We start from the raw sequence: 12,370 nt of genomic DNA, 5'->3' as shown, positions 1-12,370 counted from the left end.
GTAGGTACCCATGGTTACGTGGATTTCTGGTGGTTTCGTATTCAACACGTAACATCGCTTTAGTATTGCTTCGAAGAATCTCACACAAGGTTTGAGCCCTTAAACCTAAATTCCGGTTCTTCTTACTACTCACGCTACTACCAGCCGCCTTTCTCTGCAAAGCCTCTTTTATGTCGAGATGAACATAATTCTTTCATCGCAATTTTTACTCTCGGGCATATATTTTAGACCCTCGAACAACCCCCCCTACATACATTGTACATACTCATTGCCTGGTTGTGGAAAAATACGCATTTGCTTGTACCGTTGTACACCTAGCAATGGGGCAAATCTCATTTGCCTTGGCACGGTGGCACCCCAGGCCCTCTCCCCTCCCCTGTAGAATAGCTAGAGCAGTTCAGTGCACATGGTGTATTGCATGCGAAAACAAACGAGCCCACCACTGAACCCGTCACGCGGCCATCTTCCCCTCCTGGCCTCTCCTCTAGTCTAGCAGTAGATCGATCGATGCAGATATGCGCGCGTCCGCCACCATCTCTCCTCCCAACGGATCGATCGAACGAAAAAGGGCAAGGCTAGGCGAGTGCCGAAGCGAGACGAAACTCACACCACCCTCATTGCATTTAGTTACTGCTTCCCATAAATAAATGCATCCATGAGCGAGGTGCAGCCATAAAAAGGCCAACCAAAACACCAAGGGAAGGAGGACCCAAACCAACACACACACACACACCCTCCTTCGATTTGCACCCTCCCCAAATCTCCCACTGCCCCCACTCCCCAGTCAGTCTCCCTCGTCCTCCGCTCCGCCCGGCGCCCGCCCCGCCCATGAGGATCAGGAGGCGGCCTCCGGGCCAGCCTCTCGCCTACCTGCTGCCCTCAGATCCATACCCCGCGCCCCAGTCGTCGCCGCCGCCTGCGTCGCGAGATCATCAGGAGCGCCCTCCTCCGCCTCCGGGGGACAAGCAAGGGGAGGGGGAGTTGCACTTGCACCCCGCAACAAATGATTCCGCCGCGGATCTCGGGGACGCCCGCTCCTCCTCGCCGCTCAGGCGCCCGGCATTGCCGCCGCAGGTACGCACGCGCGCTCGCTCCTACCAGCCTCTTCTTCTCGATCGATTCCAATCCGCGTACGCATTCCTGGAATTTCTTAGGACACCGTCGTCTCGTCTCGTATCTGGGAAATAAAAAAAGTTGCCTTCCGTTGCACTTGCACCCACGGGCTGTGGGCTGGGCGGCAGATCTAGCTAACCACCATGTTCCTGGATTGCTGCTTTCGCAGGACGGTGCGGTAGAGCAGCGCAGCAGCGGTCTACAAGGTGCACAACAACAACAACAACAACAACAACAGGGGCCTGCAGACGGCGGCAGCAGGTATGTATGTGATGAACACGAACGAACTGCTGCCTGAAATGAAACCGCGACAGCCAGGAGCAGAACAAGAAAGTGCTGCTGCCTGCCTGCCTGTGCGACTGCGCGTGCTGTGTGCCGTCCGTTTCGTTTTCGTGGGTATGGTATGGTACGGGTGGGCTCTTGCGATGGCTGTGGGAATTTTACGAATAGAAAAATAAAAAAAGGAAAGGATCCAAGGCCCCTTTTTTATTATTATTTGCAGGGCTTGGGTTCACTGTTTCACACTACTATAGTGGGCAGTGCCAGCTTGACACATCAGTCCAATCGATTAATGCCCTCACTTGCTTGCCAGACAAAGCCCTCATGTACCCATGTAGGGTGTGTGCGTGTGTGGAGCCGGCCGGCCGGCCGGCCACTGCTCCTGCCACCCCTATGTGCATGCATGCGACATCTATCTATCCAGTGCAACCTCTTTTGGCTCTTTCATTCGCCACTTTGATCTGGGCCTTCCTTGCTTGCTTGATCGCCTTGCGTCGTCGTCCATGTTCTTTTGATTGATCGGGACCTTCCTCGCTTGATCGCCTTGCGTTGCCCATGTTCTTTCGATCTGCACCTTGCGTTGCCCATGTTCTTTCGATCTGTATGAGTGCAACTCGGTCTTTCGATCTGTATGAGTGCAAGTGCAACTCGGGTGCTTCGGGAAACATGGTCCATGTGCGGTTATGCACGCCGCATCATGAAACAGTCCAGTTCACTTGCACATTGCACTTTGTTTTCTGTCGTCAGGCATTAGTAGTGGTTTTGCATCCGTGCCTGCTTGGAGTTGTGTATGCATCGATGCACTCAGATAGTCATCGATGCACTCAGATAGTCAGATGAAGTGCACGAAGAGGGGCCTGCTGGCCTCCATCGTAGCCACGAATAGGTTCTGGTGGTCTCAATTGTCTCCGGCATCAGTGCTGTGGTCAAGAAAACCGGACTGTTAAAATTTCCTAGCGCTGTTCGTCAGTTTAGTCTCAGGCTCTCAGCAGTTGCAATGCTGTGATCTATACTAGTAGTTATCCTTGTGTTGTGTTTCCTGTATAATGTACATGTACTGCTTCTTTCTTTGCTGGTCGCATTTATTCTGTCCCGTCTAACCCAGCATCCATATACATAACCGTAACCAAGGTTTTAAATCTCCAGCTATAGCCTCCGCTATCTCCGGCTATAGCTATTTGAGAAGGATTTAGCTAAGTTTTTTCATGTACAAATTAACTCTTAGTTGCCGCTATAGCCCGCTATAGCCAGCTATAGCCTGTTTTCGGACATAGAAAACTAAATGGCTTAGCCGGCTATTTAAAACCTTCACCGTAACACGCTACATTACACACACTTTGCAGCCTAGAGAATAATGGTCTCCATCATCGCCACGTGCCGGAGCCGGTGACGATCCAGGCCGGAGAGCATCTCAGCAACAACGGCGTTGGCGCAGCAGCGGTGGTGACAACGACAGCAACAACGGGCGCAAAGGCGACGAAGCAGAAGCAGCAAGTGACAAAGAATACCAGCGGCGGCGTGAAGAGGGCGCCGCCGAGCCCAAGCAAGCTGATGGCGGGGTCACGGTGCAGCCGGAAGAACGGGCGCGGGTGGCGGTGCAGCCAGCCGACGCTGATGGGCTACGCCCTCTGCCAGTACCACCTCGGCAAGGGCCGCATGAAGAGCGGGAGCGCCGCGACCGGCGGGCGTGGCCCCGGCCAGCTCGGCCGCACCGAGCACGCCAAGAAAACCTCCGCTGCTGACGTGGCCCCGGCCACCGCCGCCGCGACCGGCGGGCGCGGCCCTGTCCAGCTCGGCCGCACCGAGCACGCCAAGAAAACCTCCGCTGTAGCTGCTGTGGCCCCGGCCACCGCGGCGCCCAAGGCGGAGGTGCCGCCGCCGCCGAGCGTGGCCCATGCCACCGCGGCGCCCAAGGCGGACGTGCCGCCACCGCCGAGCGTGGCTCCCGCCACCCCGGCGCCCAAGGCGGGCGTGCCGCTGCCACCGAGCGTGCAGCACTGCTAGGCGCTCGCTGGCGCGTGTGGCATGGCATGCCATGGATGGCTGGTTGTGTTCCGTCGATCATGGGGGCGCAAGATTCTTGGACATCGTGGTGGGGTTGCATATAACCTGGTGGTGGCGACTGGAATTCTTTTGTTGCGTTTCTAAACATGTAAGTGCTGTCCTGCCGACGTGCCGTACCCTGTGATGAGTTTTTCCGCGGATTCGTTGTTATACAAATCTTTCTTTCGTGTTCGTCGTTGCATTGCACCCTCCCCCTAGTGCTAGCCGTAGTCAAGGTGCACTCCTGTGAGTGACTCCATTGCTACATGCCGTGGCTGTTGGCGCAGCTTTGGCTTGCGGTGCTTTGGTGCATCGACGTCCCAGTGCATGCATTTGCGGTAGCTCGTTTCTTTGTTTTTCTTTTCTTTCGATTATTCTATTCGACGAAATTTTGAAATGCTAGTGCTGCTCATGCAACCGTGCATGAACAGAAGGGACAGTGCACTGGGCAAGGGAACATTTCCTGCTGTCAAAATATACTTCAAATCACCTGAAAAGCTGGAACAGCGGTCGTCTGGACAAGGCCTGACGTGACATAAGGCTGCCACGGACGACAATAGAAAGCTGTCAGTGTCAAGGCAATGTTGATGCACCAAAGAACCGCGTGCCATGGCCTGTGATGAGTTTTTCTTCGTAAACAAATGTTTTCAGGTTCATCAACGTGTACTACGTAGGAGTACAGTGGCAGCATAGGATCCAGGCATTCACATACACACAACACGTCGTTAGTGTCTCGCATCGTTTTTACGAGGAGAGGGGGAATGGAAAAAAGAGCATACGAGGGTAGGGTGAAAATGAAAAGGATGCATCTGTTAGATGCTTTTGGATGCTAGCACGTACTCGCAGAGGAGATCTGGCTGAGCTAGCAGATCTCAAAGCTGCTGCATGTGGGGGAGTCACTGTGTACTAGACTACTGATGCACATCTTGCCTTCTTTGCATGGCTTGTAGCTAGAGGCAACAACGAGCTCGAGAGCATGAAGGGCTCACTAGTTCAGACAAGCAAGTGTCAGGGTAGAGGGAAGACCATGTGGCCCGTTGCCCCGTCGGCGCTTTGTTTTGTTCAGATGGGATGTTTTTAGTCAAACCCGCCAGTTCAGTGGACACTGTATCATACTATCATCTCAGCCCGTGGACAATAAACTAGTACGACTACGTAGCATCTTTTAAAAAACTACTAACACAATCTCCGCCATGTGCTAATCAGCGTAAGAGCCAATCACCGTCTTCAAATCGGGACAAAACGTACTCCGTACCCCATTTTGCAAATGGTAGCATGGTTCTTAGAGCATAGCTTCAAGTTTTTTTTAAAAAAAAAACAATTTCTAAATCCAGTTTTTGGGCCGAGAACAAAACCAATTGGACCCTCCAGCAACTTTCGATGGCCACTTCCAATTCTTCCCCGTGGCCAAAAACTCTCCCGGCTCCTCATTCCTCAACATTCCGCCCAGTGTCTGCCCTCCAAATCGATCGAGTTCGTGCGTCCTTTTCTTTTCCAATCCCTCGTGCGCCTAACTGAGCCATAGCCAGTGGCCACCCCGGCCCTGACCGCTCGTGGCTGCTAGTGCTAGCCTTGGCTGGCTGCAGCTGCCCGGTGGCGGGAGCTAGCCCGTTGTGGAATCGGCATTCAGCAACATCAGTTGTGCAGCAACGGCACTAGACCGGCAAAAAAGAAAAAGAATAAGAAAAAGTGAAGCTAAGGTCCATTTGTTATACTATACAGTACCTCTGTCCATAAAATATATAATTCTAATGGTAATAACTGTCTTCAATTTCGGAGAATCGGCTGAAAAAATAACTACTTTGCTGCATTCATCTTCTCTTGGAGGAAGTACTTTTCTTTTCGTATGAAGAATACGTTTTCTTTTTTTTTTTGAGGAAAAGAATACGTTTTCTTTGGATTAACGAGTTTAAAGTTTGACCAAATATATATGTAAAAATAATGTTTATACACCAAATAAGTATAGTGTAAAAATATATCTCATGACAAATTAAATCTAACGACACTTATTTGATATTATAAATATTAATATTTTTTTAATTTATAGTTAGTAAAAAGTTAAGATACTTTAACTTGATATTGGGCTCGAATTTTTTTTTTTTTTTTTGGACGGAGCGAGTAGTTTGTAAGCAGTTTACCCAAAATAAGCTGAAGCTAGAAGGTAAACAATATATCTTTAGTGTGTGTATCCTAAATCTATATTCTTCGATGTCTTTTTTAAGAACATCATGGAGATACTCACAGTAGACTTATCATTTTCTTACTTTATGACAAGTTACTAAACAAGGAATCACGGTCTAATCCGCCTGCAAATGAACAGCTACTACCTTTTTGTGATGCAGGCATTTCATCGAAATTTTACAGAAAAAGTTTACAGGAACCAAATAAATTGCTGAATGATTTTGGACAAATAACTTGCGTTTGATTAGAAGCTTGTTGAGGATGGGTGCAAGTGTGCAACTGCATCTCATGTTGCCGGGCCAAAATATCACACACGTTGCCATCCCCAAAGGAAAAGCTCAGGATAACGCAGCAAGCCCTTCTCTTCTCGTCTTCACACACCTACGTACGCCCACCCCCAAACCCAGTGGCCGCACCGGCGCACCGCAGCACCCCGGACACGAGCTCCACCGGCACGCTAAAGCCAGCCAGCCAGCCATGGAGCTGCTGCTCGTCGCATGCCGTGTCGCCAGCGCGCGGCCGCTACTTCCAATCAGCCCCGGCGCCTTTCGCCGCGCCAGCGCCGGCACCGTCAGGCAGGCGGCCGCCAGTTCCAGCAACGTCGAGGTCATCGACGCCACGGCGCCGGCGACGTCGTCGCCGGGCGCAGCGAAGCAGTGGCGCGCGGGCGGGCTCGGGCTGGAGCTGTCGGAGGAGATGCGGCGCGGGATGATGTGGCGGATGCTGTCGCCTCCCGCGGCGGCGGTGGCGGCGGACGTCGCGTTCCTGGGGCTGCTCGAGCGCGCGCAGCCCGGGGACGTGCCGTCATGGGCCGCCGCCGCGGGCTCCGCCGTGCTCTTCGCGGTGGGGCTGCTCGGGGTCCACTACGGGTTCCTGTCGTCGAGGTGGGACGCGGCGGAGACGGGGTCCGTCGTTGGGTGGGACCTCGCCGTGCGGCACTGGAACGTACTTTCCATGGCAAAGGAGTACTCTTCCTCGGTGGACGAGGAGGAGGATGACGACGACGAGGAATACGAAGACGAAGAGGAGTATGAGGATGAAGACAGTGATTGATCAAGGGGTAAATCCGTAAATGTAATAACAGACCTTGGTTAATCTAAACGACCTGGCAATGGTTGTACTAGCGCCGTAGTGCTTAGCTCTAGAGCGATGGTGAGTAGTAAAGATTTCGATTTCACCTTTGATTGCACACTGGTCCTATTTTATCTTGAGGTGGCGTTTGCTATGCAATTGATGAACATGAACCTATTGTTGTCTGATGAACAACATCTGGTTCCAATCTTAACAAAAGGATTGAAGATGCAAAATATTTTGTCTCTCTCCTTCCAGCTTCAAAGAATTGCTCTTCTTTGAACGCTTGAAGGTTGGATATATTATGGGCTTGCCCATATAATATTTAATAAATCAAATAAACTATACGGCCCGTAATAATGTATGATATATGATTTAATATCGTACGGGATTTTGATAAGACGTTGATTCGGTTTATATGGTTGGACATTGTCTATCTATATTGAGAAGCTGAGAAAAGGACGTGAGTGTGCAACACGCGTGCGGACGAGACGTGCCACTCAATCCACATAATTATCGGAGTTATTCTCTTTTATGTTGGAGGCGGCTTCATTGCGGGACGGGACGTGCCACTCAATTCACGTAATTACAGGAGTTACTCTCTTTTATGTTGGAGGCGGCTTTATTGCGGGAGTTTTCGCCTGTTATCGTCATCTCCATCCTTCTGCATCCAGACGCATTCTCTGTCTCCTGATCTCCTCCTGAGCCTCTTCGCTTCCCCACTGCGAGCATATATTTTGAGCTCCTCTGTCAGTCATTTCTCTAGGCTTCCACCATATATATTGTAACACCCCGGTGTTATGCCAGCATTTAGGCACTGCAAATCATGCATATCATGCATCATCAAGCATCCTAATCATACATGCCTAATCCTGTAAATAATAACTGAAACCTTGCTTCGAAACATACGAAACATGCTCGCGGAACATGAATGTTGCATACACTTGTTTGGAGTTGTTTTTGCCCTAGTTATGCTTGCTAGGTTAGTAAAACGTGTTTGGCAATGATTGTAAATCATCTAGAATTATTTAGCATAATTTTTGGAGCAAAGTTTGTATTCAAATTATTGCCAAATTTTGCTTTAAAAATAATTCTCCAAAATTAGGGTTTTGAGTTAAAATTGACTTTAATTTTATAATTCAAAATCTAGCAAGAATTGGACTTTGGTCATAAAATCAAAGTTGTAGCGGATTAAATTTTAAACAACTTTTATTTCTGGGCCATTTTCAAAATAAGTTATTTTCTTGCTCAAAAGGGTATTTGAAAACTGTTATTTGAAATTTCCTTAAAAATCAAAAATTGAAAAATGCTTTTCTTCTTTCACGGGCCGTCGCCTCCTTTCTGGCCCGCCAGCCGAAGCCGGCCCACGCGTCGTGCCACGCCGTCCCGCGCTGCGCTCGCCTCGGCCCAGCCCAGCTCGTGTGCATGGCCTGCCTCCGCACTGTGCCGCGCCCGTTCCCGCGCGTCGCATTCCGACAGCGCCAGAGCACACCCGCCGCGTGGCAGCCACGGCCTGACTCCGCCTCCACGCGCGCGCCTTCTTCTGCCCGGCAGCGCCGCGTTCCTCCCTCGCCTCCCCACTCAGCCAGCCAGCCACAGTAGCCTCAGCTCCCGCGCGCAGCGAGCTCTGCCACTGAGCGCCGCAGTCGCTCCACCGGCGACGTGCTCCTCCCGCGCCTCATTCCTCGATTCCACCCGCCAGCAGCTCCGCCTCGCTCTCCGATACCTGGTGCTCGCGGCTGTGACGCCTTTTGAGCCAAGGTAGCGCATTCTTCGCGCTTCGCCGCCGTCAGTCATGGCGCCGCCGTGCTCAGCCGCCGTGGAATGCGTCCTCCTCCCCTCCTCCACCCTTCCTAGTTGCCTGCTCGGGTTCGCCACCTCCTTGCGAACCCCGCGCGCTCGCCCGCTTGCCCTGACCCGGCCAGCAACGACCGCCGGCCCGCTGGCAGAGTCCGCGCCGCCGTGGCGTCTCGACGCTGGCGTGGCTCCTTGCCTTGGCCGAGCTGGGCCAGGCTAGCTTGGGCCAAAGCCCCGAGCCAGGCCACCGCCCTCCCATTCGCTCGGTCTGAGCAGGCCGAGTGTGGCCGTGGGCCAGTTGGTTTCCACGGGCCGGCCCAGTAGTAATAGGAAGATTTCTTTTTCAGTTTTTCTTTTATTATTTGGAAAGAGAAATGATTTGGAAAATGTTTGTATACTCAAATTTGCTCCAAATCTGTTGAAACAAATTTTGCTAGATTCCTTGTCACCAGATCTACATGATAAAAATATGGCATGTCATTTTTGAGATACTTTTCTGTAGAGCTTTATTTAATCCTTGATACTGCTGATAACTTAAAAAATGTGTAGAAAACCCTATAGGCTTCAAAAAATATGATTCTAAGTTTATTAATCTTCTTATGTAATGTACTTCCTAGGAAAAATATGTGTCATGCATGTGCTATAGAAAAAGTATGTGGTGTAGTTCAAGTGCCTTTAATGGCTGATTTTTGTTATTTTTGCTAGATAGAAAAATTTGTATAAAAATGCATGTGATAATTTTTGTACATTGATTATTTGCTGTGTAGAACATAGGAAAAATATTTCCTCTGTTGTTTGACACTTTTCACAGTACAAAGTATTTTCATGTTCATAATCATGCCATAGCTTGTTATTTTTGTGTAGGCTAATCCACTCATTCAAATAACCTAAAAATCTGATGGTAGACTACTTAGGGTAGTACTGTGCTATGGTAATTTTCTAAGATTTTTCTAAGTAATAAAAATAGATGTTACTATTCAAACCTATTATTAATTAGGGTTTAATCAAGTGTTGCTTTATGTGTGATTAAGAAATTAGTAAAGCTTTGGTGTATCTTTGAAGCATTTAATAAGATGTGTTGACTTAGCATATTAGTAGTAGAAGAGAATGCAGTAGATGACATGTGCTTGTAGTATATGTTCTTGGATGATGTTGACTACCTTGCATTCAAGCATATCCATTGTATTCATCTCATCCGATGCACCGATTGCATAAGCACTTACGCACATTGCATCATACAGGATCGCAAACCGAGAACCCAGTCGTCATACCCGAGGAGCCCGAGGAGCAGCTCGAGGTGCAGCCGCAGGAAGTGCCCAAAGCCGACGAGGAGGACGTTGAGCAACTTCCAGAGTGCCCCGATCACCGCCCGAGCTCCTTCGAGAGAGGCAAGCCCCGAAGCATTTTCTCCCTGGTTTACAATTAGTAATTCAATGCTTTACTTTAATTGATGCATTACGTTCAGGAGTTGTTTGCAACCGTTGCTGCATTATACATTGTCTACCTTTGTTATACTATATCCTTGTTAGGTGGTTACCTGGATCTGCTTGGATGACTACAAAGTCATGGTATAACTAAGTGTTAAATGAAGTTGAGACCGGACGGAGACTTATAGAGTTTTGAATTGTAGTGCTTTTCGTCTGTGTCGATTAAGGATCGACCATTGTTGGGCCTCGAGTCATGTTGAACGCATGCCTTACATTTAGCTGGCCGGATAAAGTACCTTCCGACCGCGAAGCTAGGAGATTATTCGGGCCGAGTAGATTGCCCGCAGCGCACTGTGCCGGAGCAGCTGTGGTAGGACACGAAAGCAAGATGATAAAACCAAAGTGCAGTCGGTCGGCCCCTGGGTACATGTGGTTCCTGGCAAACTCGAGATACCTGGATAGTTGACTCGGTGATCAATACCTCACTTTAGCGGGTGAGTGAGGTTTGTGTAAAGAATAAATCACCAGCTGGTTAGGAATCGATTCGAATCGCCATCACTCCTAGATAGTGAGCACTTGACTTGAGTTACTTCATCGTAGTAATGTTAATGGAACACTTAGATAGTTATAATGAATATGACAATATGGAAGTTGTTAATGATCATTGGTTATCATTATTGGCTTAATCACATGTTTGATCTAGGATAGGTGCAAATCTAGTCGACAGGTTATAAATAATTAATTTGGCAATAATGCTTTTGGAAAGGTTCTTGAAATGCTAAAAATGCTTCTTTTTGCAAATGAGTCAGCTACACTACTATAAAGCCTTCATAATCCTTGGTGTCACTTATTTTCGGTTATGTCGGGTAAGTCTAGTTGAGTACCTTCTCGTACTCAGGGTTTTATTCCCACTTGTTGCAGATGGGTAGATGTATTATGGCTACTGTATTAATTGCCTTTATCCTATGATGGGTGATGCTTAGGACCATGGGCATGGTCATTCCTTACGTCTCGTCTGATGCTTTTGTTGGAGATGATCATTAGCTGGCACTGTATTTGAACTCCGTGTGAATGCATGTGGTTTTGAACAAACGGCTTCCGCTACTTTTATTTGAACTCATTTTGTAATAACTATGTTTAAACTCTGATGTATCTGAGATGCAAACTTTTATGTAATATGTGATGGTGACCGCTAAACTTATTACGATCTTGGCTGGGATGTAAGTTGGTTTGAAATCCTTCGTGATTTCACGAACTACCGGGTTATACGGGCTTAAGTTTGCTAAATCATCTGCTCTGGCGAATGATTTTCTTACTTAATTTTGTATAATTGGTCGGTTCTGTTACAGCTGGCATCAGAGCATGGTTTAGCGTGTTACTGTTCACAAGTGTATTTAAAACAAAAAGGCATTTGAAAAACGTGGTTTTCAAACTAAAAAGTGTGCCAGTGGTCATATCATTTATGCCTAGTTAAGGACTCTAGGTGGCTTAATTAAGTACTGACTTAGGGTTCTTGCATCATATTTCTCTTTCGTCGCTCATACGGCATGCTATTGTATGAGTGCCACTTGTTTGAGTGGTAGTGTATGGATCAATTGCCTCTACGCCTCAGTAAGTGTGAGTTGTGAGAGCATGATCGGATACACCGCCGATCTAGGGTGAATGCTTATATGATGCTAGAGTAATTACATGTTCTACGCATGTTTTACAAAAGTATCTCATGTGTGGGTATTCCGTCTGTTGAGGCGATGCCGTCAATAGGACGATGGTTCGGGTAGTTACTACCGTTGTATACGTATCTGGGGATTTATGTAGAGCGTGTAGATAAAATTTACTGCTTTTATGCATTCATTGGGAATTGGGCTAAAATAAATCTTCTACAAGTACATAACAACGCTATCGTGTAGAACGTATTAGCTACGTAATTGAGAGATCATTTGTATGCCACCGAATTCATCGCTAGAAATTATTCATTCATAAGTTTGTGAGAACGTACGGCACATACATACATCATATTACTTGTGCATTTCATTCATATCATGCATTCCTCCCCTTATAAATTGATTATCTCATTTTGATAAAAGTTGTATCACCTAAAATATGTTTCCCTGGGGTAATAAAGGAACTTTTGCTACAGATGGCCTGCACAAAGCAAACCGCCCGTAAGTCCACCGAAGGAAGAGCACCTCGACGTCCGTTGGCCCTGAGGGAGCATCGCACCACGGACACCTTCTTGAGCGAGTTTGGCATGCCGACCTTGCTTTGGAGAGTGCTCCATGATGTGGGGTACCTAGAGGGTCAAGAACCGGTGTACTCTTGGAATGAGAGCCAGTTAGCAGAGGATGGACTTGCAGTGGTAGAGATCATGGTTCCTGCCCTTGGTGATGCTCTAGATTGGGATGGTTGGCACTTAGAGTTTGAGGGTCGCACTCCTGCTGAGGGTGCAGAGGGAGCAGCCT

At 48.5% G+C, this 12,370-nt stretch overlaps 2 protein-coding genes and 1 pseudogene across 2 annotated transcripts; 2 read left to right on the top strand and 1 right to left on the bottom strand.

Annotated features, from left to right (window-relative positions):
• Positions 1-566: 566 nt before the first annotated feature.
• LOC136464616 (uncharacterized) lies at positions 567-3,747 on the top strand. The gene is made up of 3 exons (XM_066463565.1): positions 567-1,074; positions 1,283-1,374; positions 2,736-3,747. Exons 1-3 carry the CDS (start codon positions 829-831, stop codon positions 3,394-3,396), a joined length of 999 nt encoding a protein of 332 aa, XP_066319662.1. The 5' UTR covers positions 567-828; the 3' UTR covers positions 3,397-3,747.
• LOC136462265 (uncharacterized) lies at positions 1,390-2,143 on the bottom strand (annotated as a pseudogene).
• Positions 3,748-5,939: 2,192 nt separating the features above from the next.
• LOC136464614 (uncharacterized) lies at positions 5,940-6,966 on the top strand. Its single transcript, XM_066463564.1, has one exon. The coding sequence runs from the start codon at positions 6,094-6,096 to the stop codon at positions 6,667-6,669; it is 576 nt and encodes a 191-aa protein (XP_066319661.1). The 5' UTR covers positions 5,940-6,093; the 3' UTR covers positions 6,670-6,966.
• Positions 6,967-12,370: the final 5,404 nt, after the last annotated feature.

Source organism: Miscanthus floridulus, chromosome 7, assembly GCF_019320115.1.
Source record: "Miscanthus floridulus cultivar M001 chromosome 7, ASM1932011v1, whole genome shotgun sequence".
NCBI classification, from domain to species: domain Eukaryota; kingdom Viridiplantae; phylum Streptophyta; class Magnoliopsida; order Poales; family Poaceae; genus Miscanthus; species Miscanthus floridulus.
Note: the sequence above shows the minus strand (reverse complement) of the source record. Positions and strands in the feature narration are given on the sequence as shown.